The sequence below is a fragment of the Callithrix jacchus genome, chromosome 7 (assembly GCF_049354715.1).
Source record: "Callithrix jacchus isolate 240 chromosome 7, calJac240_pri, whole genome shotgun sequence".
Lineage (NCBI taxonomy): Eukaryota > Metazoa > Chordata > Mammalia > Primates > Cebidae > Callithrix > Callithrix jacchus.
Window position 1 is genome coordinate 48,463,130 of NC_133508.1, and position 27,508 is coordinate 48,490,637.

Genomic DNA, 27,508 nt, shown 5'->3' on the forward strand with positions numbered 1-27,508 from the left:
CTGTGTCAAACTTATAAATTAATTTGAAAAGGCTTTTTCATTTGTCTTTTTTTATCTCTCTGCAACATTTCTTTATATTGATCTAACGTTCTATAAGACTATAGTAATTTTATATTTCTCATGGCTACTATGAAAGGAGTTTCTCTTCATTTTATTTTTTAATTATTGCTGGTACATAGGAGTACTACTGATTTTTAAATTTTATGTATATTCTATATCTTGCCACCCCACTCAACTTTCTTATGATTAAATAAAATTTTATAGGTATATGATCAGTTGATTATTTTGTGAACTTGTTTCTAATTCTTAGATATTTTAATTTTATTTCCTGCCTTATTACATAGGATGAAACCCCAAGAATAATGTTAAATGTTACTGATGACAGTGATAATGAATTTTAGGATAAATAACTTTTTTTTTAAGAGGGAGAAAAAGGGATTATCACCAAGTGCTACGAATATATCTTAACAGCTATTGAAAATCTGCAATCCATTAAGCACCAGTATGCTTTATTCACACATTGAACAATTATTTGGTGAATGCCCACTGTGGGTTGATCAGTATTTTAGGTTTTGGGGATACAGTAATGAATACGGCAGAAACTAAAAGTTCAACAACATTAAAATCCTCTGAAAACCATGTAAGATAAAAGCAAGGTTACCTAGGCATCTATGTTTGGCAACCAGAGGAGTATTATATAGAGAGTAATTGCTGTAGAAAAGTACTTCCACCTAGGGTGATCAGAGAGAGCTTTGGTGATGGAAGTGATAACCCGGAGCAACTGTCAGGCTCTGAGTGTGTTGAGAAGGAGCTGCTCTGATGGCTGGAACATCAGCGGTAGAAGACTGATGCCTGACTCTCCAGAGTATAAGGCATATCAGGGGCTGAGGAGTAAACTAGTTTGCTTTAGTACAGGGTGAATATATGGTAACAGGTATTTAGTTTAGTTTTGTTTTTTGGGATGCAGTCTCACTCTGTTGCCCAGACTGGAGTGCAATAGTATGATCTTGGCTCACTGCAACCTCCGCCTCCTGGATTCAAGCGATTCTCCTGCCTCAGTCTCCTGAGTAGCTGGGATTAAAGATGCCTGCCACCACACCTGGCTAATTTCTATATTTTTAGTAGAGATGGGGGTTTCACTCTGTTGGCCAGACTGGTCTTGAACTCCTTAACTTCCAGTGATCCACCTGCCTCAGCATCCCAAAGTGCTGGGATTATAGACCTGAGCCACCTCGCTCAGTCTGGTAACAGTTTTTATGCTTATCTCTGGAGATCCCTGGAGACTCTGAGAGATATTTGAGGGAGAAAGAGGGAATCAAGAAGATGGGATTCTGATTTTTCTCCATGCCCCACTGGACCTCCTAAAAGCTGAACATTACTTTTTTCTGTTTTACATATTGGGGTCTCTGTTTATTTATTCTTTCTACAGTTTTTTTTCCCCTTTTGAGATAGAATCTTGCTCTGTCATCCATGGTGGAGTGCAGAGGGGCAATCATGGCTCACTGCAGCCTTGACCTCCTGGGCTCAAGGAGTCTTCCTGCTTCAGCTTCCCTAGTAGCTGGGACTACAAGTATACACCATTGCACCCAGCTATTTTTTTTTAAGGTGGGGTTGCAGTATGTTGTCCAGCCTGGTCTTGAACTCCTGTACTCAAGTGATCCTCCCACTTCAGCCTCCCAAAGTGCTGAGACTACAGGTGTGAATCACCATGCCTGGCTTTTTATTGAATACCTACTAGGTGGGAGGAGAACATAGGTGTTTTAGATACTAGGAACAGAGCAGTGAATAAAATAACCCCAAATATAATGGTGGAGTGGGAAGAAGAAGGCGATGAATAGAATAAAATATAAACATAAGTAGAGTAAGAGCAATAGAGGATGCTTCTAAGAATTTTCAATTTTAAATGGGATGGTTTGGAAAAGCCCCTCTAAGAACATTTTGAGAAAAAACTTGAAGAAAACGAGGAAGCAAAACATGCGGATTTCAGAGTAGAAAGAGTTTCAGGAAAAGGGAATGACCCATACAAAAGCCTGAGGAGGAAGTGTGCCTGGCAGATTTTAGGAACAAGAACAGTGGGGCAGGTGGGTAGTAGTGAGAGACAAGGTCACAGCGTTAACAGGAAGTGAGGTTGTATAGGGCAGCATTGATCTTGGTGAGGACTTTAGTTTTCCTTTGAGTTAAATGGAAAATCATCAGTGTTTTAAGCGAGGAGTGAGACCATCTGATGTAAGATTTAATAGGATCACCATGGTGGAAGCTGGGAGACTAGTCTAGTGTTAAGACATCCTCAGATTTCCTCGATATTTTTTGGAAGTAAATCCAACAGAAAAGCCTGATTTGTTGGATCAGAGGCGTAGACATTAAGGATGACCCCAAGGTTTTTGGCCTTGTGTGACTAGAAGTTTGGAGTCATCATTAACTAGGAATAGAGCAGTGTGCTTGGGGCAGGATTAGGAGTTCAGTATTAGACACCAGATATCCAAGTGGAGATATACGTGGGTAGAGGGATATTATGAATCAAGTTCAGAGGAAAGATCTGAGCTACAGATACAAATTTAACATTGTTAACATCTTGATTTTGATAATTATTCTGTGATTATATATAAGCACCCCAAATCAAGACATGCATACTGAAATATTTAAGGGGTAGGGTGTGATGTCTGTGACTTAGTCTCAAACAGTTCAGGGAAAATAATCACATAGACAGATTAATAGAGAATAATAAAGCAAATGTGATGAATTTAACATTTAAAGAACCTGGGTGAAAGATATATGAGAATTCTTTGTACTATGCTTTCAGCAGCTTTTCCATAAGTCAGAAATTATTTCATAAAAGAACATCTTTAAAAAGTGAAGGAAAATACAGGCATTTCCAGGCAAACAAAAAGAGAAAATTCATCACTAGCATATTGTACTGAAAGAACACTAAAGGAGTTTTCAAGCAGAGAGAAAATGATCTTACATGGAAACACAGAAAAGCAGGAAGGAATGAAGAACGAACAGAAGGACACATATCAGTGAATATTGACTGTGTAAAATAAGAATGTCTTTCCTGTGGATTTTAACATGCATTATAATTGAAATACATGCCAGTATATGAAAGGATGAGTGGAGGGAAAGTGTTATGTGTGTGAGGATCTTTGGGGGAACGGTAACATTTCTGTCACCGTTTTATTTATATCATACTTTAGTAAGTAAAGGATGTATTGTGATGTCTAGGGTACTGGTTTACAATTGTTTTAGTCTCAGGACCCCTTTCGCTCCTAATTGAGGATCTCCCAGTAGGCAAACATCCAGTAATTATTGTTGCAGACAAGTTCCATTGGGGTGCTAAAATGAGAAGATGAAAGTTTGAAAAGAAAGAGCAAAGTGTCTTTTCCAAGCCATTTATTAACTCCGTAAGAAAAGATAGTAACTTTACAGTAGAGAAATCCATCAGAAACCACCTTGACTGCAAGGTAATAGAAGGAAAAACTGAATTAAAAAGAAGACAGGAGAGAAAAGAAAGTGCTAAACAGGTCAAAGGAAAACAAATTGTAATATGAAAGATATAAACCCCCAAATTTCAGCATTTACATTAAATGTAAATGGAGTAAATACGCCATTAAAAGCAGTTGGTCAAGATTAGATTTAAAAGACTCAATGCTGCTTGCATCAGGCACACCTATAAAGATATGTAAGGACTAAATGTCAAGTGATGGAAAAAGATAGACCATGCAAACACTAAGCAAAAAAAAATTTGGTACTAATACCAGAGAAGGGGATCTTAAAAGTAGAGTCAGAAGGCCGGGCGTGGTGGCTCACAGCTGTAATCCCAGCAGTTTGGGAGGCCAAGGTGGACAGATCACCTGAGGTCAGGAGTTCATGGCGAAACCCCATCTCTACTAAAAATACAAAAATTAGCCAGGTGCAGTGGTGCATGCCTGTAATCCCAGCTACCTGGGAGTCTGAGGCAGGAGAATCGCTTGAACCTGGGGGGCGGAGGATGCAGTGAACTGAGATCATGCCATTGCACTCTAGCCTGGGCGACAGAGTGAGACTCTGTCTCAAAAAAAGAAAAAAGTAGAGTCAGAGATAAAGAGAGAAATTTCAGAATGATAAAATGGTCAATCACCAACAAGAGGAACATTTCAAAATACTTACACACCTAATAAACATAGCTTCAATATACGGAAAGCAAAATTGGACAGATCTGAAAGGAGAACTAGACAAATCTATCATAATGGGACGTTTCAAAACTTCTTTCTCAATGTTTCATGGTACAAACAGACAAAGCAATCAAGATTCTAACAACACAATAAACAAACTTGCCTTATTACATAGAACCTCTACTCAATGAAGATGGTGAACAAAGAATGTTCAGGCTCATTAGTTGTCGGAGAAATGCAGTTTTCTTTTTTTGAGATGGAGTCTCACTTTGTCGCCAAGTTGGAATGCAGTGGTGGGATCTCGCTCACTGCAACCTCTGCCTTCTGGGTTCAAGCCATTCTCCTGCCTCAGCCTCCTGAGTAGCTGAGACTACAGGCATGTGCCACCACACCCAGCTAATTTTTGTATTTTTAGTAGAGACGGGGTTTCACCATGTTGGCCAGGATGGTCTCGATCTCTTGACCTCATGATTTGCCCACATCGGCCTCCCAAAGTGCTGAGATAACAGGTGTGAGCCACTGTGCCCAGCCGAGAAATGCAAATTGAAATCAGAATGTGATATCCTTCACACCCACCAGAATAACTAAAATTGAAAAGACAGAACTTTGCTGTCGGATGTGGGACAGCTAGAACTCTCTTACTCTGCTGGTGGGAGTGTGAATTGCTGTGACCATTTTGGACATTGTTGGCAGTATCTGTTAAAGCTGAGAAGATGTGCATTCTATAATTGAGCATTTCCCCTCAAAAAAAAAAATATATAAGAATGTTGGTAGCAGCATTATTCATAGATTGTCCAAAACTGGAAATAGATACATTCTTTTACTGTATAAGAATACAATACAACAATTTGAATGAACTGTGGCTATGTATAGCAACAAGGATGACTCTTGCAAGCATAATGTTGAACAAAAGGAGCCCTTTATCAAATAATCCGTTCTGTATTATCCCACATGTATAAAATTCAAAAGCAAGCAAACTGAATCTGTGGTATTAGAAGTTAGATGGTGCCTGGGAGGAGACATGAGGGATAGTGCTAGAGGCTGTTACTCTATTTTTTGATCTGGGTGGTAGTTACATAAGTCTTTTCACTATGGGGAAATTCATTAAGCCGTACACTTAAAATGTGCATGCTCTTCTGTATATATTAAATGCCAGCAAAAGTTTACTTAAAATTATAATGAGGCTGTGCGTGGTGGCTCATGCCTGTAATCCCAGCACTTTGGGAGGCTGAGGCAGATGGATCACGTGAGGCCAGGAGTTCAAGAACAGCCTGACCAACATGGTGAAACCCTGTCTCTACAAAAATACAAAAATTAGCAGGGCTGGTGGCACACACCTGTAATCCCAGCTTCTTGGTAGGCTTAGGCACGAGAATCGCTCGAACCTGGGAGGCGGAGGTTGCAACCAGCCTGGGTGACAGAGTGAGACTCTGTCTCAAAAAAAAAAAAAAAACCTATAATGAGACCTTTTTCTAACCTTTAAGAATGGCAAAGATAAAATGCTTGATAGGGATTGTGAGTGGAAACAGCCTAGAAGGAAGAGTTGACAGGCCTTATTAAAATTAAAACTGCACACACCTGAGTCTATTCCTAGGGTTAGAGTTACATATGTACAAGTGGTATATTCAAGGTCCTTTATTATGGCTTTGTTTGTAGCAGTAAATGTTCAATAGGGGATGTTAAATAAATTATAGTACATCCATACCAACCATATAGCCATTAAATAGAATGAGAGAGCTCTGTAGATACTAATATAGAGTGTTCTCCAGGATAACTTAATTAAAAATAGTAAGATTTTAGAACAGTATGTATAGAATGCTATCATTTGTATAAAAATATACATACAGATGTACACATATATGTACACACATATATGCTTTTTTTGTTTTGTTTTTTTTTCTAGAGATGGAGTCTCACTATGTTGCCTAGATTTGAACTCCTGGACTCAAGCAATCCTCTCGCCTCATCCTCCCAAGTAGCTGGGATTATAGGTGTCCACCACTGTGCCCAGCTACATATATGCTTTTTACATAAGAAACTTTAGCAATCGTTGTCCCTGGAGGATGTAACAGGGTGGCAGGTGTGGGAAGGAGACTGGCTTTTCATGATAAGGCAGTCTCCCTGTATCCATAGTTCTGCCTCTCATGGTTTCAAGTATCTAAGGTCAACCAAAGTCCAAAAATATTTCAATGGAAAATTCCAGAGATAAATAAATGATTCATAGTTTTAAAGTATGTGCCATTCTGAGTAGCTTGATCAAATCTCATGCTGTCCTGCCTGGGATGTGGATCATCCCTCTGTCCAGCTTATCCATGCTGTGGACACCTCCACCTGGCAGTCACTTAGTAGCCCTCGAGGTGATTGGATCTGTGGTCATGGTATCCAAGTACTTGTGTTCAAGTAAGCCCTGCGTTACTTAATAATGGCCCCACGTGCAAGAGCAGCGATGCTGGATATTCAGATATGTCAAAGAGAAGCCGTGAAGTGCTTCCTTTAAGTGAAATGGAGAAAGCTCTTGACTTAATAAGGAAAGAAAAAAAATAATATGCTGAGGTTGCTAAAATCTATAGTAAGAACAAGTCTATCCCTGAAATTGTGGAAAAAAAAAAAGATTTGCATAGAGTGTATAGAATTTTGTATTATCTGTGGTTTTAGGCATTCACTGAGTGTCTTGGAATGAATCCCCCACAGATAAGGGTGGGCTACTGTATACCCTTTTATATCTTCAGAATTTTATGAATGCAAATATATCTTTTAAATATTAATTTTAAAAGTAATTGTTAAAAATCCCTTAGAGGCCGGGCGCGGTGGCTCAAGCCTGTAATCCTAGCACTTTGGGAGGCCGAGGCGGATGGATCACGAGGTCAAGAGATCGAGACTATCTTGGTCAACATGGTGAAACCCCGTCTCTACTAAAAGTACAAAAAAATTAGCTGGGCACGGTGGCGCGTGCCTGTAATCCCAGCTACTCAGGAGGCTGAGGCAGGAGAATTGCCTGAACCCAGGAGGCGGAGGTTGCGGTGAGCCGAGATCGCGCCATTGCACTCCAGCCTGGGTAACGAGTGAAACTCCGTCTCAAAAAAAAAAAAAAAAAAACCCTTAGAAAAGTGTTCTCTCAGTAAGTCCAATGGAACCCACATTTTCCTTCACACTAAAACAGATCTTTGGTTTAACACCAGGCGACACGGTCTGCGTTGCATATGAGGGCCAAGCTCCGTGGGAGAAAATAGCCTGTGACATGGTGCTCAGACTGCAAGGGTGTGTGGGAATGAGGTGATGAGGGCACAGCGAGTTCAGGCCTCCTGTCTTGTGCTCGCTGGAAGATCCAGCACTTGTGGAGTGAAGTGGTGAACCTGTCTCCACCAATGTAGTGTAATTTCCCTCGCTTTCCCCTTCTGAGCAAGTATAAGTTGAATTCAAGCTTCAACCTCCTGGGCTCAAGCAATCCCCATCTCAGCCCCCCAAGTAGCTGGCACTACAGGTGTGCATCATCATGCCCAGTTAATTTTTGTAGTGTTTTTTTTTTTGTTTTTTTTTTTTGTAGAAACAGGGGTCTCACTATGTTGCCCAGTCTGGTCTCAAACTCCTGGGCTCAAACAATCTGCCCACCTCAACCTCCCAAAGTGTTGGGATTACAGGTGTGAGCCACTGCACCTGGCTAATGAACTGTCTTTTTTTTTTTGAAATGGAGTTTTGCTCTTGTTACCCAGGCTGGAGTGCAATGGGGCGATCTTGGCTCACCGCAACCTCCGCCTCCTGGGTTCAGGCAATTCTCCTGCCTCAGCCTCCTGAATAGCTGGGATTACAGGCATGCGACACCATGCCCAGCTAATTATTTGTATTTTTAGCAGAGACGGGGTTTCACCTCTTTGACCAGGATGGTCTCAATCTCTTGACCTCGTGATCCACCCGCCTTGGCCTCCCAAAGTGCTGGGATTACAGGCTTGAGCCACCACACCCGGCCTGAACTCTCTTTATATATAAGTCTTTTACCACATTATTGTATTATTTCTTAGACGCAAAATGATTGAGTCAAAGGTATTAACATTTTTAAAACTCTTGGAATAGAGTGCGGAAGTGTCTTCCAGTGTTTCTCAGTTTGTTCTTCCATGGCACCCTCACTGGCATTGGGCATCCTCATGTTTAAAAGCAGTTTTTAATTTGAAAAACTCCATTCTTAACAGCTTTGCCAGTACATCTGAATGATAGGCTAGAAGACAGGGCTGTCAGTGTTACCTTTTGCCTTGAATGGGATTTGGAATATTACCTCTGCCACCCTATGCTGTGTAGAGTAGTGCTGAGGAGCCTGGGCCGGGGGTCTGAGCCCTCCCTCCACCCGGCAGCAGTGAGACCTCAGATAGGCTGGTTCAGGTCTGTGAGCCCCAGGCTCCCCCTCTGTAAATGGGGAGAATCAAGTGCCTACTTCTGGTACTGCTCGGAGGTGCCACAAAACCATGAGCCTGCAAACCTTGTCTCGTGCTCCTCAGTGGGCCTGCACAGGATTAGCATGGAACTCACAGAGTGAAAGATGTAAAGAACTAAAACGCTCTGCTGCACTTGGGTTTAATACACTTGGCTGTTATTTTGAGAATACTCATTCAACATAAGAAACTGGGAGGAAGGGGTCCCATTTAAGAGGTAGGGAAAATCAGATAGCACCCTCACATTGCCTAGCAGAATTAGCATGCAGATATTTATGGATTTGGTTGAGTGCTACATGTTTATCTCAATACTAATAATGTTGACAGTAGCAACCAATACCAGATTCATTTGAGCTACACAACTAGGTGGTGACAAAATAATTTATGTATTGACCTATTAGGACATAGCATGTTTTCACGTATTATTATCAGATTAATGTGAGGACTTGAAGAAACATCCGATGGCTGCATGGTAGTTTAAATCTTTAGGAAGTAAGCTGAGTGCCAAATAAGAGGCCTTCTGATCACATATTTAAGATTCAAGATGGAGAAGAAACCCCCAAGGAACATTTATAGCATCCAGCTGAGTGACTAGAGCATGTGCCCTAGTGCACTAAACTCTTGTGACAAGGTTTTCTTAAAGGAACAAAAATATCCACCTTGATTTGTGTCCTATAGTGGAGTTGTTTCCCAAATCAGGCTGTTTGAAAGAACATATGAGACGGCGTATGGCTAGCCCTCTCATCCCAAAGCAAATGTTTGTTTTGTTGCAGTGATGGAAACATTTCCATTGGTGAAGCAAATATTTAGAGCTGAAAGAAACATTTGGGCAGCCAGGATGTGTCAAAACAGAACAGATGTCTGCCTTTTAAAAACACATTGAAAAAAAAAGCCATCAAGTACCTTGTACTTGGCTGCTGTGGTCGCAGCCACAATGGGTTAAGCAAGAAGTTCGAAATTGTGGATGTCTTTGTGTTATCATACCAACTCCTGGGCTTGGCTTGGGTACTCCTGTGTCTTTTCCTGTCTTGGTTTTTCTCTTCCAGAAAATGGGGTTAATCACTGTAAGTGATTTTGTTAAGGATCAAGTCTGGTTGGTTTGTTTTCCCCACACACTTTCTCTTTTCTTTAATTTATCTATTTGAATCAGAAATCTATTCACATGGAACAAAATTCATAAGGATATGCAGTAAAAAGTGTTCTTCAGTATCTGTTCCCCAGCTACCGGTCCCCCATATAACCAGTTACCAGTTTCTTATCATCCTTTTATTTTAGGTATATACACACAAGTGTGTGTGTGTGTGTGAGGGGTTGGGAGGGTAGGTGTGTGTGTAGACTTCTCTGTACCCTTCACCTAGTTACCCCCCATGCTCCCGATGTTCTCTTTGGTTTTCTTCTTTTGGGGGTGTTGATCCTGAGAATTTGCTTATTTAAAATGTGCAGACTGTGTTAAGTGGCAGAGGGCAGCAGATGTGTCAGGCTGCCCATGCTCCCCACCCCCCTGCCCCTGCCCAGCACAGAGAGCCCTGTGTGGGAATCCAATTCTGGGGCTCACATGGGCTGTGGGCAAGCCCCTATGCCTCTGTGTGGTATTTCTTTTTCCTGATCTATGAAACAGAAAGAAAAAAAGAAAAAGAACAGGAGAGAGATCAGATAAACTCCAGTTTTTCATGCAGTTCTGAATTTCTTTGGTTGTCAAAGCCAAGTTGATTCCTTTTGTTTTTTTGAGATGGAGTCTTGCTCTGTCACACAGGCTGGAGTGCAGTGGTGCTATCTCAGCTCACCGCAACCTCTGCCTTTTGGGTTCAAGTGATTCTCCTGCCTCTGCTCCCTGAGTAGCTGGGACTACAGGTGTGAGCCACCACGTTCAGCTAATTTTTTGTATTTTTAGTAAAGATAGGGTTTCACCGTGTTAGCCAGGATGGTCTCGATCTCCTGACCTCATGACTCGCCTCAGCCTCCCAAAGTGCTGGGATCACAGGGGTGAGCCACTGCGCCCAGCTTGTTGATTCCTTTTTTTAAAAACCACCCTTCTTAAAAAAAAAAAAAAAAAAAAAAACCACCCTTCTTGACCTCTTCTGAAACAGGAGCAAGATTTAAGTATCACTAAAAGGGTTTATCAGTTTGGCTTTTCCACGCATGCACAAATACACGTTTGGCTTACTTGGCATTTAAGTAGCAGAGATTCCTGATTATCATCCCCTGGGTCTTTAGGGACACAGTTTCTTCCCGTGGACTTACTCAGTATACTGTGGGAAGGGCTGACTTCTCTGCCTGTTGTGAAAGTCCTGCTGTCCGTGGCAGCCAGCAACAATATTTGTCCTGCTGTTAATCCTCTGGAATTGATCAAATATCGAAAATAACTTCTCTTTGTTTTTGTTTCTAATTTAGCAGAGAGGGATTAAAAGAAAAAAAAAACCTTTAGATTATATAGATCTAAAAATAGACATCATGGATGCTGATTGGAAACCCTCCCAGTCTTTCATATGAGAGATCTCAATTTGTGTTACACAGAGGGGCAGCTCACTTCTGTCTTGTTCACCAGTTATACTACTCCCCAGAGAAGCTCAATAAATTTTATAGGAAAGTTTCCTCCTTATGCGGAAGGAGCTAAGCTCAATGACTGGTGTGTCTGATATAATTTAGGGCTCCAAGGGAGTACGTCTGCCTTGTGGAATAACCTATCAAAAGTAAATGTACAGAAACTTTCGATCTTGGTTGATTTGGCTGTGTCATTGAAACTGCTGAGCACTGGACCCCATGAACCCAGCCTATCTGCTTTGGAATTAAACTGCTCCCCCAGACTCGCATTTAATTCACTGCAAACATGGCCTTCTGTGTGTTGCACTGCTAGTGGCTTCTGAGCTCGCCTGCTGTTGTTCCACGGTTTCCACCACTAGCCCTTTGAAACCTCCAAACTTGGACTTGGTGGAGTTTTTATATCCCTCTTGCCTCTTCTGTTGACATTAGGAAAGCAGACCTGCCTTCTCTTTAGACTTCAAGGGGAACAAGCCTGCCAGTTTCCTCAGTCTTTCAGCTAGCAATGAATACATTTTGCACTGGCTTTTTTACTCAGTGATTTATACTGGGAGACATGGCCGGGTGATATCCAGTGTCCTTTTGTCTTTGTGTTTATTTTTCTTCCACATTTAATGTATTTAAAGGGTATATTGTCTTTATGGTTCACTGGGATAAGGAGGGATTGGTGCAAGTTTTAATGAAAGGTGCCCCAGCTCTCTGTGATGAGCTGAGAATTATCTTCTTCGTTAGATATCTTTCTTTCTTTCCTTAGGTGGCAGGAGGCAGTGTTTTGCTGCTTTTTGAAATAATGTTTCTGCCTAACGATTTCTAGAAGGATACCGAGAGGACATTCCATTTCAGGGCATCATCAGCAACTTTTCTCCTGTTGTTTGAACTTCCCTCATTTAAGGAAAGAGAAGAGTCTGAGGTCTTGTTCTTAAATTTACATATCAATATTAAGATGATGGGAACCAGCTCCCCCCACCCCCACTCCCCATCAGATCAATTCTTATGAAAACTCTTTCATTCAGGGTAATGACATTTGGAACTAGTTTTCTCAAAAACTGTTTTCACTGCTTGGGAATAGTTAATCAGTGGAGGAAAAAGTGTTTGGCTTATTTGCTTAATATTTTAACCAAGTGAATTAGACAGGTTGGGGGGCTGGGGGAGGGGATAGGAAAGTGGGTGGGGGAGGCCCCATAAACAAGGTGATATATAATATTTTTTTTGTTCTCCTTTTAAATAAATACCGATCAGCTTTATGTTCAGAGACAATAGGAGCCGTTGGCTTAAATTTGCAGTTTACTGTATTTATGGCTGTAATATCAAGGTGCTGCCGTCGTAATTTCATGCCCCAATGAGAAGAGCAAGGTCGAAGCAAATGCTTCCATCGGCATCTGCTAACACACTAACTCATAAACAAGGCCCGGCTGGATCAGGTGGCACGGAATAATACAGGCTAATGAAATACAGCACAGCTTTCCATTACTGTTAGTTTTTACAGTGTCGTCATTACGTGTAATTTATGTTTAAAAAATTCAATTTTATACAAGGCACTGGGAAATAGGGGTCTCCAGGTCATCCCACGACTTTTAGAGGCTCTGAGAGTCCTTACTGTACTCTACTGTTCCAACAAAATGTTCATAAAATAAAAATACTTTTCCCCTTCCCCTCCCTGAACCTGTTCTGAGAGAGTTGATTTTTTCTTTTAATTTGGGGAGTATTTTTAGCCAGCTGTCTTCTCTGCCTCATCTCCTCCCAGAGTGTGCCAGGGCAGATAACTTAGTTGTTCTGAGAGAGGTGACCCCCGCTCAGTGTCCATGAGTCCCGGATGAATTGCCCTAGTCCTAGAAATAGAGGGGGCTGCGGAGCGGGGAGGAAGAGGTCCCAGTGACCAGCCCTTGACTGCCACCCTCTGCTGCTGGCCCTCTGGCCCTGTTCCCGTGATTTCAGTCAGATGCCACATTTTTATAATAAAACTAGGGCTGAGCAGGAAGGCGCTGGCGGGAGTTCATTACCTTGCTTATTTCAAACTCTTCCTAACCCTTCTGTCCTGGTTGTTGTTTGACCTGAAAGATGAAGAGAACACTGCTGTCTTCTGTCATCTGTCTTTCTGCTTCACCTGCACGGGGCCAGGCCCCGTGGCAGTGCCCAGCGGTCACTGGGGACAGTGCTGAGGTTACTTATCCTGAGAAACCGTTGCACAGCCTGTCCCATAGAGAAAAGACAGCCCTTCCGTGTCCCTGGTTTGGTCTGAGTCGTGGGAAAGGACCCTAGGGCATCCCAGTCGCAGCTAGTACCCTGCAGCTCACAAAGTCTATCAGTCTGGTTTTGTTTGCATTTGAACAGAAACCTTGAGAAAAAGAAAGCAAATTTGTTTATCTTCTGGGGGATAAAAGCAGGCAAGGATGGCAGCCCTGCGGCCATGCAGGTCAGACACTGCAGCAGTGACACCGGGGTTTTTTTTCATCAATAGGATGTAGCTCACTTGCTCTGTTCTTTTATGAGAAGCCCACCCTGGAGAAGAGATGCCTGGCCCAGCCCCTGCACAAGGGCAGCAGCCTTCTCCTGGTCCAGGGAGCTCCCCTGGAAGTTTTTGCAAGTAGATTCTAGAGAACTGAGAGAGCAAGAAGTCTGCCCCGACGCTGGGCACATGGAATCTTCACTCAGAGAGTTTGGTTTGAATTGTGAGCTCTCAGTTTTGCCGATCAGGCCACTGTGGTGTGAAAAGATGAAGTGGCCTCTCTGCCTCTCAGAGTTGGCCCACAACCTCTTCGCCTCTCCTCCTCTGAGACAAGCTCCCTTGTCCCATTCTCCTCCTTTTCACTAGAGCTAGTGAGTGGAGAGAGTAACGCTAAGAAACGGGAATTTCTTAGTGTTATTCTCTGTCAATAATAGATTTGGATTGTCAGTGCTGTAGACTGGGTGGCTGGGGGTTGGGGATTGGTAGCTCTTGAAAATCACCAAGTGGCAGAAAGGAAGTTATTCAGAACATCTGAATGCTTAGTGCTAGTGGTATCAGGTAATGCATATTGATACCTCAACTAAAAGAACATTTGGGGCTTTATTAAAATGGACTAATTCTTCCAAAGGTAGCAGCTAAAGGGAGACTCAGATGAATAGAGGAGGGAGGAGGCTTGCAGGACGGTGAAGCCCTTTGCTTCCCGCTCTCTGCCTGCTCAGCCATTGCTCCGTCCCTCTGCGGTTAGATTATTCCTTGCAGATAGCAATCAACTGGAAGGAAGTGTGTGTGTCTAATTTGCATGAGATTATTTAAAACAAAACAAAAAAAAGGTCTGCATTAGTCAGGGTGATGGTAAACAACGGCAAAGAGATGCCTTTTATAATATAGCCTGTGCCTCAGCTTTCAGAGCCAAATATAATTCACTTACAATTGGCAGTTTCCTTTATTATTCCTTTTAACCTTTTGGATTCTGCAAGGTCTCAATCTAAGATCAGCAGTTTGTCTTGGCAGGTGTGGGAAAGATGGAGCCAGGGCACTTCGATGTTTTATATTGGCTCCATGGCAGCACCTTGTCCCTGAAGGCAGGGTCATCTCAGCACCAAGAGCCAATGACTGGGTAGATAACTAGCTGTGATCTGGAGAGAGATGGGTGTTCTCACTCAGTCTCCCTAAGTTCCAGATGAACCACCTGACTCCTGTAAATACAGTCGTGAAGCTGGCCAGTTCTGCCTAAGGTGGGGATGTTCAGAGGAAGATGACACTCAGGGAAGTCTGTGACAGGCATTTGGATTTGATTTGGGGCTAGAATATTAGAATGAGAACAAGACAAGGACATTCTACCTTTGTCACTCTTGTGTTGTTCAAAAAGTTGTCCAGGTGTCATTTACAGATAGGAGCCAGGGGTTAAGTTCCTGTGTTGTTTCAGTGTAGCCCCAAAACAATATTCACCAGCCCCTTCCTCTAGATGAGAGTGCCAGGGGAGGGAATGGAGTGGGGAGAAGAAAATGTAATCCTTCTGTAAAGCTTTTTAACAAGGCTGAAGACCTAAGACATAGTCTGAGTCTGCCATTTGATGTTTGGTAACTCTGGTGTAGTGGAAAGTCACTGCGCTGGAGAGGGGGAGCCTTGAGTGCTCCTCAGCATCACAGCTCCCTACAGGTAGGGTGTGGGGCGTCATTTTTACCCTCCTTGGACCTCAGGTTTCTTATATGTTAAATGAGGGCAGTGACCAGGATAATGGCCCGGCTCTGAATATGATCCAGTGAGATTGTTAAAATGCTTATTTTTTAAAAGAAGAGAAAGGTTGGCATGCATGAGGCCCCTGGTTCACTCCCCGGCACAAAAAAAAAAAAAAGAGAGAAAGGATTCATTTACTGTAACTAAATCAAAATCCTGACTCTCCCAGAGAACCAGGGATATCAGAATTTCAGCCAATATAAATTTTGAGTCTAAAATGATAAGGTCTCTGAAAAACAAGAGCTTGGAAGGAAGTGCTGATGCCCTTTCAACTGTGGCCTCACTAGTGGGCTTGGCTGAGATAATGCAAGGAACATGTTTTATTAGGAAAATAGGTTTCATAAAAGCTCAGGGCCAGAGGGCAGATCTGCAGGCAGGGAGTCCTGTCCCTTTAACCAGCACCGGCTCTCAGGGCCGAAGCACAGCCTGTAAGTTACTGTATATTTCCCCAGTGTTAAACATTATTGTACTTGTTTATATTTGAAAGAGCCAAAAGGGAAAACGAGAATGCAACTGAATGCTCCTTTTGGGAAAATTATCCTCATTTGCAGCCAGTGGCTGACAAGGCACACGAACCACCAGGTTTATAAAATTCCGTAGTGTACCAGTGACCATCAGCCTGTGCTGACATCGCAGATGCTGTGTTCTTCTCTAATGGCTGATTATGAACTGGTTAAAACCATGTCTTTCCCACTAGGGCTCCAAAAGGGCTTCCCCTTCCTATTTAGTAGGAGCGATCCGCAGTCACTACGCAGGCTGGAGCCGGAGAGGCACAAACTCAGTGGGATGTGTTCTCTGTTGTTGCCTGGCTTGCCTGTGTGTCCTGTCCCTGTACTTCTTGGGAGGTGAAATTATGGGTTAAGCAGTCTCTTTGCATCGAGCACCCCCTCTCTAGCTCCACTCTACCGAACTTCAGTTTTTGTCTTTGGAAGTTGGTAAGTGATGTGCTGTGAACCCTAGAAGCATTTTCATCAGGCCCACCATACTGTTGAGGGCACTATGCTATTGGGGCAATCCGGTGGCTCTTCAGACTTCCCAGTGCTGTGGCTGTGCCTGCCCTTGGCCAGCTCCACTGTGTGAAGAGGGTAAAGAGGGGAACAGCTGCAGTTTTAAATGGGGGCAGTCCTCAGCTTCTCAGCACAGAGAAGGGAAAAAAGAGTCCAGGGCTATTTAGAAGAGTTCAGGCATTTTCCTTTGACCAGTTGTGGTAGGACATGAAAAGTTTGAGGGATGGCTGCAGTCAACTCACATGCTAGTATGGTACAGGGCAGAGCTGTGCTTTAAAGCATTAATGTACACCATCTATTAGCCCCTAGGCACAGAATATGAGGCACCATGCTTTTGAAGATGCTGATCCTCAGAACCTCCTTGTACTTCATCTACCCCCAGGGGCAAATATACCATGCTGTGGGCCTCTAATGGAGAGCTGCCGACCAGATGTGGAAGAGCTCTTGGCTCTAGTTTAAAAGCTCTGTGTTGCAGCTCGCTTGGATATTGGGATTCCCGGAACAGCACGGGCAGGCCGAGTGGTCTTTTGCAGACTAGCAGTGACCTCCCACCTGCTTTTCCCACTTTCATCAGCTAGGGCATCTCTGTACACAGGGCTGCTTCCTGAGCTGGCCCCGCGAGACCACTGGTTTCATACTCGTGTGTCACATTTTGTTCCTGTTCTTCGGGTTGGTTGGGGCCCTCTTCCTCCTCCCATGAGTCAATGTCCCAAATTGACTTAAGACCCATTGGAAATATCCCAGCTGTGTGCCCACTGGAAATGTGGTCTTCATGGGGTTTTCATTTGCCTTTTATTCTTCTGTGGGCAAATCCTCTCCACATGGCATAGCCACTGCAGATGGCGCCCTGCTACTTCCTGATGTCCCATGTACTGTGTGGTTTAGAGTATCGGGAGGATTTAAAAAAGGGAAGAGAAAAGCTAGCCAAAGGCAATGCAGGCAGTGTATGATAGGCTAGAGTAATAATCATCTGAAAGTTTGGGCCTGGCCTTGTTTTGATCTGTTTTCTTGTTTTATTTTCTTCTTTACGTTCTATATCCCATTCATACTAATCACAGTCAGTCCTGATTTTTCTTTTTATTTCTGCATTTGTCATAAAATAAAGCAAATTATTCCCGTCTTCAGAAACGATCTAGACTAATTAGTCGTCTCACCCAATAATTAGTTTTTTGTTTCCCTGTCTGTTTTCATGCATTATTGTTGGTTTTTTCCCCTCTTTTTTTTAACACCATTACAGATTAAAATGAGCCACATTTGCAGTTGATGGTATCTGTTTTCGGGGGAAGAATGGAGAATTGCAGTACGGAGCGACTTCAAAAGCAGCAATAAACTCAAGGATAAATTAAGGAAATTGAATGAGCCACATTTGGAAGCCGTGTTGAGGCTAATATTCTGTCGCTTAAGGTTAAATTGCAACTGAGGGAGGTTCCGGAGAATTTGAAATCGGGGAGGCAACTTACTAGGTTGCAAGGCATTCTGTGGCTGTAAAAGTCTTTGCTCAGTGAAGATTCTGTTGCAGCTATGGACCCTGGCAAAAGGTACTCACCTGCGATTATGTCCTCTTCTCCCCAGGGCTGACAGATGAAGAGATTGATATGGCCTTCCAGCAGTCCGGCACTGCTGCTGACGAGCCTTCGTCCTTGGGCCCAGCCACACAGGTGGTTCCTGTCCAGCCCCCTCACCTCATATCTCAGCCATACAGTAAGTCACCCGCTGAAGCTCCTGCTTAACCTTGATTGGGATTCAGGACTCTGGCCAAAGAGCAGTGTTCTGTGTCTCCCAGACTTAGCAAACCGGGAGAAACCGGGAGCAGCAGAAAGCTCTTGGGTTTTTCCCAAGGAATGTGACACACCCCGGTCTTCTAGACAAACTTTTTAAAGCCTGTGATAAAGGTTTGAGAAGAGGCAAGGGATCAGAGTAAATGATTTTATTGTTGTTTCAGGTATTTTGTTGACAGGCAGAAAACCTGTAGGACTATTTATTGATTCTGTTGCCATCTCATCCCGGTGCTTTGGAATGTTACTGTTTCACTGAAAGCAACATGAACAGCTGACTCATGGGTGCCTTCTTGTTTGCTCACTGCAATAACCGGTCTCCCAATTTTATTTTTTTAAGTTAATATTTGTAGGTTTAGGTCAGCCTCCATTTCCAATTCTCCCTCCCTTGTCCTGGCTATACCTTGTACATTCACGTAGTAGTAGTCTGTTAGGTAATTTCTGGTTAAAACGTAAAGGTCCTTTTTGAATGTTGCTTTTAATTATCAATATACAGATCATGACCCATGAGGGTTCTTTCGTTGCTCTTAAATGAAAGCTACTATAGGAATAAAGCGAGTTATAAATGCATACCTCCAAAATGCAGCCAGAAACCCTCCTTGAAATCACTTTTAAAAAAGCTAAAATTGACTACAAAGCTATGGAAAAATAGCTCAATTTTGTTTCTTTAATGAAACTCAGCACTGGGCTGGGTGTGGTGGCTCACACCTATAATCCCTACACTTTGGGAGGCTGAGGTGGATGGATCACCTGAGATCATCGGGAGTTCGAGACCAGCCTGGCCAACATGATGAAACCCCATCTCTACTAAAAATACAACAAATTAGCCAGGTGTGGTAGCAGGCGCCTATAATCCCAGCCACTCAAGAGGCTAAGGCAGGAGAATCGCTTGAACCCAGGAGGCGGAGAATCGCTTGCAGTGAGCTGAGATCGTGTCACTGCCCTCCAGTCTGGGCAACAAAAGTGAAACTCTGTCTCAAAAAAACAAATAGTCCAGGCACGATGACTCACATCTGTAATCCCAGCACTTTGGGAAGCCGAGGCAGGAAGATCAGTTGAGGTCAGGAGTTCAAGACCAGCCTGGCCAACATGGTAAAACCCCGTTCTTACTAAAAATACAAAAAATTTGCCAGGCATGGTGGCATGCGCCTATAATCCCAGAGCTCCTCGGGAGACTGAGGCAGGAGAATTGCTTAAACTCAGGAGGTGGAGGTTGCAGTGAGCCGAGATCAGGCCACTGCACTCCATCCATCCTGGATGATAGAGCGAGACTTAGTCTCAAAAAAAAAAGAAATAGAAACTCAACATTGGATCTGTTATCTTTCAAAGTGCCTTTTCTACAATTGTCATTTTAATTGTTATTCTCAGAAGTTTTCTTTTTTCAAAAAATTATTAAGAATGGTTAGATAGCAGATTTTAAAAGGCATATTTTCACATGACAGATTCATTTTGATCCCCCGACACCTGGCCTGAAGCTACCTTCTTTCCCTCACCTCAGCACTGCTTTCATCTGGCTCAGCTGTAGCCAGTCAGGAGCGATCTTCTCGGTAGAGCCAGAAGGGCCTTCTCTTCTCCGGACTTGCTGAAGGGCCAGTCAGTGGGTCGGAATCTGCTCTCTGTGTTACAGAGCTTATTTAGAGACCTCCTCCTCTGGCTGTCCACACAAGGCTGAGTTGGGGAGGCCAGGCAGTGTGTGCTCAAGTGTGTCAGTCTGCCAGTACCCTCCTCCCTGGGTGACCCACTGCAGGGCGCAGAACTTCAGTGCTGAGCCATGTCCTGTATCCAGGCTACTGGGTTAGCACCTGCGACTTGTCAGCTTGGGGCTCCTTTATCCTTTCTGGCCAGCATTCTTTCCAGTCCATTGTAGTTGCTTTGGGTCCTAAGCTGACTTTATGTGCTTCTTTTTAACCAAAGGCTGAGTCTCCACACTTTTTCTTTAGTTGTGTCTCTGGGCCCAGCCATGTAATGGGATTTGTTGAGGATAGGCAGTGGCAGCTGGGGTGCAGAATCTTCTAAGATGCACATCTGTTCTATTCCAGCTGTTTCCTCCAGTGGCTTAATACCGAACAGGTCTCTCAGTTACTTGGAAACTTCTGACTCAGAGCAAACTGTTCTGGTCAGTCACAGAGTTGGTAGGCCATGTGTTCACCTACTTGCCGTAGACACAAAGGGTTAAACTGTTAGTCTTTCTGAAAGAGGCAAAAGAATGGGGTGGGGAGGGGCAGTGCAGCCGTTTAAATCATTCTCCTGTCCAGATCGCTCTGAGAAAAAGCATTCATTACCCGTTGAGGTATTTAGGTAGGAATAGTTTTAAGAGTCTCCCAGCCCTAAAAATAAAATACATGTTCTTAGAGACAGACTTCTTCCTGCTTTGACACTCCTGTAAAAACAATGGTAATGGTAATTTTAAATACCTGAAGTTTTTAGTTGTCACCATTGAGCTTCGTTCTTCTCGTACCGTTACCTCGCTCCTCTCAGCTCCGGGGGTGACTGCCTCTTCACTTCTGTACTTTTGCCAAGAGGTGTCAAAACTGCTTAAAAAAAAAAAAAGCTTGATTTTGATTAATATAGAGAAACAAGACTTTGCCTGACTGATAATAAAACTGATAAATGACATTTGAATTACTTGTAGCGGTAATTTATTACATAAAATATCTTTTATTTGACATGCGATTAGTTGCTGGAAGCATCACTCAATCTGACTAGTTTAAACATGCTCTAAAATGAACCCCAGTAAAAACCAGGGCTGTCTGCTGCTGGCGTTATGAAATATACTAATCCTGGAGTGAGGGAAAAATCTGACTTTAAATATTTAAATGATTAATTGGGTTTATATATTTTTTTTACCTTTCTAACCCCCTTAATTACAAGCAAACTCAGGGGAGTTTCTGAACTAGGTGTGCAATCTGCATGCTTATTACTGAGGCATTGTCTGCGTCTGGGAGGGATTTATGGCCTCCGTTCCTGTGCGTTCCTGCCGATTTTACTTCTAGATCCCCGGCAGCCCTTTCCTCCCCGTATCTTGGCTTTTTATGGATATTCTATCTCTGAGCCCAAGCCTAGAAAATGGGATCCCCTGGGCCTAGCCCCACACACTCATGTCTCAGGGTGGGGCAGCTTTTCCAAGACCACCCCAGGGAGCCCAGTGCTCTTCTCCTTTGAACTTGCTGGCCTACCTACTCAGTGACAGGTGTGCCACTGGGTGCCTCTTTTGGCATCTCTGTTCTTTGGTGAATGTGGTTGGCCTTGAGATGTTAGTAAATGCCAGTGTTGGCAGACAGAACATAGAAACCTGCCCGAATGGTAACAGTTCAATTTCTTGGCATTTTTATTAAGCATCTACTATATGCTCAGTACTGGATCATGTGAGAGATGCAAAACCTGATCTTTAAGTATCTTGCTACCTCTTTGGGAAAGATAAGATAAATTCTTAAGAAAAGGATAATAAGATGTTGTGATTTAATGCCAAAATTAATTGTGCAGGCAAGAATTTCTGAAATTCTGAAATACAGAAAAGAGAAGAATTAGTGTGGGCTAGAGTCAGGGAAGGCTTTTGTGAAAGTGATAGGAGGTTGGCACCAAGGAGAAGCCTGGTGTCACCTGGTATAAGCACAAACCAGTGTTCTCGGAGCTTAGAAGAAAGTCGGTAGAGTTCAGGAGAAGTCAGGCTGCGGTTGGAGAGAAGATTTGACATTCTCCATTTCTCAGTTTGGTTTCTTCTTGTCTGGCTTTGCATTGGGAATCAGTGCGTGTGTATAGGTGCGGGCCTAGCCCAGTCCTGAGCAGAGGCCTGATAAATGCTGCTTGATTGATTTGCGCCAAGCTGATTTGTCTTCCTCCTCCCAGAGAGACAAGAAGCTTTGAGATATAAGCAGGGCCAGTGTAAATTTTGTAAGATAATAATTTCTTCTTAGATTTGAACATTTTCCCTCCACTGTCTTTGATAAACAAGTTAGGCCCTTTCAAAGACTGACCTAGAACTTCAGTTGCCTCTTCTTAAAATGGGATGTAAATGTCTGAGGCCGGTGAAAGGCTTTGAACCATTTGATTAGAAATCCTGAGAGAGAGCGAGTTATTTTTCTGTTTACTTCTTTTATAGCCCTGTGTAGTAACATACACTTATCTGTGATTGTCTTAATTCACTGAGCAAGCATCGTTATTGAATGCCTACTGTGTGCCAGACCCCTGGGTGGACGAGATTAATAAGGCCTAGTCGCTTTCTCTGGTTGCTCCTGTGTGGTAGGAAAGATGGTTAGGCCAACACAGCAGTGCCTGTCAGGTGGCCCTGGTGAGGACAGTGGCACAGAAGAGGTGACAGGAAGCTTCAGAGAGCAAATGTCTAACTGGATCTGGTGGGTTGATTGGTTCAGTGATCACACAGGATAGACAAGGGCATGCCAGGCTAACGCAAAAGGGCATAGATGTAAAACGGATGAAGTTAAGAAACTCCAGGTTGTTGGGCATTGGGCATGGTGACTCATGCCTGTAATCCCAAATCTTTGAGAGGCTGAGATAGGAGGAGTACTTTGAAGCTAGGAGCTCAAGACCAACCTGGGTAGCATGGTGAAATGCCATCTCTGTAAAAAAAATTTATTTTTATTATTTATTTTATTTTATTTTTTTGAGGCAGAGTCTCTCTCTGTTGCCCAGGCTGGAGTGCATGGGCATGATCTCAGCTCACTGCAACCTCCATCTCCCAGGCTCAAGCTATTCTTCTGCCTCAGCCTCCTGAGTAGCTGGGATTACAGGTGGGTGCCACCACGCTTGGCTAATTTTTGCATTTTTAGTAGAGACAGGGTTTCAGCATGTTGGCTGGGCTGGTATCGAACTCCTGACCTCAGGCAATCTGCCTGCCTCGGCCTCCCAAAGTGCTGGGATTACAGGTGTGAGCCACTGCACCAGGCCCTGTAAAAAAATTAAAAAGAAAAACAAAACTAGCCAGGCATGGTGGTGGGTCTACTTGGGAGGCTGAGGTGGGAAGATTGCTTGAGCCTAGGAGGTTGAGTCCGCAGTGAACCATGATTGTACCGCTGCACTCCAGCCTGGGTGCCAGAGCAAGGCTCTGTCTCTAAAAAACGAAAAAGAAAAAAAGAAACTCTGAGTTGTTGAGAGTGGCTGGAGCATGGGATGAGAGAGTCAGAAGAAATGGTTGGAGAAAGGGTGGCTCTGCCAACCCCGATAGAGGACAGCCAAAAAGCACAGTGATTTTTACTTTGAAATGCATCATCTAATTATTTTTGTAGCCATACTACCTATTTGGCCATCTTATTCTTAGACTAATATTAAAGTTATTTGTGTCATCTAGGCAGGTGCCATGAGGTTAGTTAGTGGAGACATCGGGGGGCATTGGCCAGAGGCTATTGTTCCTGTGCCGAGCCTGTGGTGCACACTCCATGTGTTCATTGCTGTTCTTCATGGTTGGGGCCAGCACTGACTCCTCCAGGGGGTCTTTTCAGTGTTCTGACTTGGAGGGAAGCTCCCCTCAAGACTCCCCATCCCACCCCACTTTACTTAAACATTTATACCAGTGTCTTCCCCATTAAACTGCGTTCTGAGGCTTAAAAAAAATCTAGTGGCCTGAGGCTCTGACTGAGCAGGTGTTCTAGAAATGCTTGTAGAATGGATAAATGCCGGTACAGATATGCTTGAGAATGGAAGGGCTGTCGTGTGGGCGGGCTGCCCTCATGGCCAGTTGGTGATACTGTCTGTGAGCTCAGCTGGTGCAGAATGCTCTGGGCAGGCTGTGGAAGAAGTAGGGAATGGGACCAGCCTCCAGGAGCTGCTGTTCATCCTAGAGGGAAGCCCTCCATTGCTAGGAGAAAGACAGAGAAGACCAACCCATGTCATCTTGCGTCTTGAGAATGTTGAGAATTTGAGAATGTTCTCAGAATTTGAGAACAAAGGAAACTCCCAGAATGCTAGTCTTAAGCAAGGCCTTCTGGAAGGGGCAGGACTTGAACTGGCTTTGAAGATCAGTCAACCATAGGTAGACCCAAGGCGTCAAGGAAGGCATCACTGTGGAGAGAGAACAGAAACGGCCCGGGGCGTGGTGGCCTGTCTCTTCCATTTCTCTCTCTGCTGGTTTAGCAGACAAATCTCTCTTTTTGCTACCTGAAAGTTACTGGTTTGTGTATGAAGAAAGTGTTTCTCTAAATTTGAGGAAATTGAGTTTTCTTTTTTCGGTTTTGCTGGTTTGGATTAGCAGGCACCCTCTCCATTTTGTTGCTGTGCGTTCTGCCTGATGTGGTGCCATATGGGGGCTGGATAAATGCCATTCGTGGATGTTGCAGAGGGCAAGTATCACGGGAGGGAACTGAAATGAAGCGATCCTTTCCTTAGGCTTCTTGGCCCATTAAAAGTCTTCGATGTGGCCGGGCGCGGTGGCTCAAGTCTGTAATCCTAGCACTTTGGGAGGCCGAGGCGGGTGGATCACGAGGTCGAGAGATCGAGACCAACCTCGTCAACATGGTGAAACCCCGTCTCTACTAAAAATACAAAAAAATCAGCTGGGCATGGTGGCGCGTGCCTGTAATCCCAGCTACTCAGGAGGCTGAGGCAGGAGAATTGCATGAACCCAGGAGGCGGAGGTTGAGGTGAGCCGAGACCGCGCCATTGCACTCCAGCCTGGGTAACGAGTGAAACTCCGTCTCAAAAAAAAAAAGTCTTTGATGTTGATGGCAGTTAGGATTCTGGCTGTGGTGACAGTGTGTTCATTTTAGGAAATTCCACTACAGGTGACAGAGAACTCCAAACAAGGGTGGCTTTAAAAAATAGAGGAATTTTTCTCTGTTACATAAATATAAGTGGCCCAGGCTGCCAGGAGACTCTGTGGTCTGCAGGAACCCTGCTCTGCCTCACTGCTCTGCCTTTCTCACAGCTGGCTGGCATCCATCTCATGGTGTGGTGTGAATGCTTTGGCTCTAGCTATCCCACCTGCCATCCAGCCAGTGAGAGCTGGGAGGAGGCAGGAAAAGGGCAGGCTGCCTTCTAAGGACACCTCTTGGAAATTGCCCACGTCACTTCCACTTTCTCCCTATTGGCTGACTCTTGCACGGCCATCCTTGTGTGCAGGTAAGGCTGAGATGTACAGTCCCGATCTCGGTAGTACATGTCCTCAGCTTTCCTTAGCCCATAGGAAGTCTGAGTTCTGATCAACACTAGGTTTGGGATAATGGTTACCTCTGGGCTGGGGAGGAACACATGGCTAGCTTCAATGGTATTTGGAAAGTTTTAGCTAGTAAACTAGGCAGGTTTAGAATGGCTCATTGTATTACTGGTCTTATAACTTAAATACGTGTCTTTTGTATGTATCAAATATTACAGGGTACATTATTTAAAGTTGCATTAGAATTCTCAGTCCGGGCTTCTTTCCTTGGTCTCAGCTGCAAGCTGTGTGGTGAGAAAATTTAGAGCCTACACCACTGGGTCGTGTTCTCAAGCACTCCTGACTTCCTTTAGCTCTTTTTAAAAAAAAAAAAAAAATCTGAATGGACTTTTTATTTTTAAAAAATTAGTCTTACTGAGATGTAATTGACATAGATAAAATGCACCTATTTTAATTATACAATTTGAGTTTTGATAAGTGTAGATTTCCGTGTAACCATCACCACATGATAGAACATTTCCGATAACCTGAAAGGTTCCCTTATGTCCGATTTCCAGTCAGTCCTCCCCTCCTTGATCCTGGCTTGAGGGCAACCACTGATCTGCTTTCTATTACTACCTATTAGATTTCTTTCCTAGAGTTTCTTTTTTATATAAATGGACTCATATAGCATGTACTCTTTTGTTTCTGTTTTTTTCTGCTCAGCATAATGTTGCTGAAATTCACCCAAATTGCTGTACGCATCCAAAGCTCTTTCCTTTTTACCAGTGAGTGCTGTTCCATTGTATGGATGCACATAGTGTGTTTAGCCATTCACCAGCTGATGGGCTTTGGGTTGGTTCCAGCTTTGCTATTAGGAATAAAACTCTTGCGAATGAACATTTATATACAAGTCTTTGTATGTTTTTATTTCTCTTGGGTGAGTGCCTCGAAGTAGAATTGCTGGTTTATATGTTAAGTGTATGTTTAACTTTATAAGAAACTGCTAAACTGTTTTCTGGAGTGGTTGCATCATTTTACCTTCCCACCAGCAGAGAGTTCTAGTTGCTACGCATCCCTGACTGCGGGTGTTCCTCAGTCTTTTGAATTTTAGCAATTTTATTATGCATATGCTGGTATCTCGTGGTGGTTTGGGTTTATATTTCTCTGATAACTGATTAGGTTGAGCCTCTCTTTGTGAGTTTATTGTCCACTTGCATATCTTTCTTGTGAAGAGTCTGTTTCAATATTTTGCCCATTATTAGTCTTCTTACTGAGTGGAATGAGGTTTTTAATGTATTCTGCATTCAACACATTGGTCAGATACATGTATTATGAGTACGTCCTCCTAGTTGGTGGCTGACCTTTTTATTTTCTTAACAGTACCTTTTGAAAAGCACATGATTTTAATTTTGATGACATATATTTTTTTTTCCTTTTACGATTCATGGTTTTTGCATCCTAAGAAGCCTTTGTCTATCCCAAGGTTGAAGAGACTTTCTCCTATATTGTCTTCTAGGAGACACTGTCTCACTCTGTCACCCAGGCTGGAATGCACTGGCCTGATCTTGGCTCACTGCAACCTTTACCTCATAGGATCAAGTGATCCTCCTGCCTCAGCCTCCCAAGTAGCTGGGACTACAGGCGATGTGCCACCACACCTGGCTAATTTTTGTATTTTGTGGAGAGATGGGTTTTCACTGTGTTGCCCAGGCTGGTTTTGAGTTCGTGGGCTCAAGCAATCTGCCTGCCTTGGCCTCCCAAAGTGCTGGGATTATAGGTGTGAGCCACTGCACCTGGCTTATAGTGTTAGTTTTTATGTTTAGGTCTGTGATCTTTTCTTAGTTAATTTTCATGAATGGTGTGAGGTAAAGGTCAAGGTTCATTTCTCCCCATATGGATATCAGTTGTGCCTTTACCTTATGTTCAAAAGATTATCTTATCACTATTGAGTTACGAGTCTCTTTATAAAAAATCAACTCACTCGATATGCATGGATCTGTTTCTAGATTCCTCTTTTAAAAAAATCATTAAAAAAAAACAAAGCTATTGAGGTACGCATCATATGTCATACAAATCATCCATTTCAAGTATACAGTTCAATGACTTTGAGTAACTTTACCTAGTGATGCAGCTGTCACCATAAATCAGCTTTCGAGTACTTCACCTCCCCAGTAAGATCCTTTGGGCCCATTTACTGTCAATCTCTGTTCCCCCTTCTAGCCCCAGGCAACCACGAATCTCCTTTTCATCATTATAAATTTCCCCTTTTCTGGACATTTCAGGTAAATGGAATCAGAATATGTGATCCTTCGTACCTGGCTTCTTTCACTTAACTTGATATTTTTGAGG

General features: G+C 43.4%; 1 protein-coding gene across 4 annotated transcripts in view; it reads left to right on the forward strand.

The window, feature by feature from the left end:
- PEX14 (peroxisomal biogenesis factor 14) overlaps positions 1 to 27,508 on the forward strand; it is a 148,394-nt gene that overhangs the window by 100,394 nt on the left and 20,492 nt on the right. For 3 of the 4 annotated variants that reach the window (XM_035307699.3, XM_035307702.3, XM_035307701.3), the window contains one exon: positions 17,870 to 17,998. The exons of the other annotated variant lie outside the window; for it this stretch is intronic. In XM_035307699.3, the coding sequence (XP_035163590.1) occupies positions 17,870 to 17,998 (129 nt within the window). The remainder of the gene's footprint in view (positions 1 to 17,869; positions 17,999 to 27,508) is intronic. 4 annotated transcript variants of the gene reach the window in all.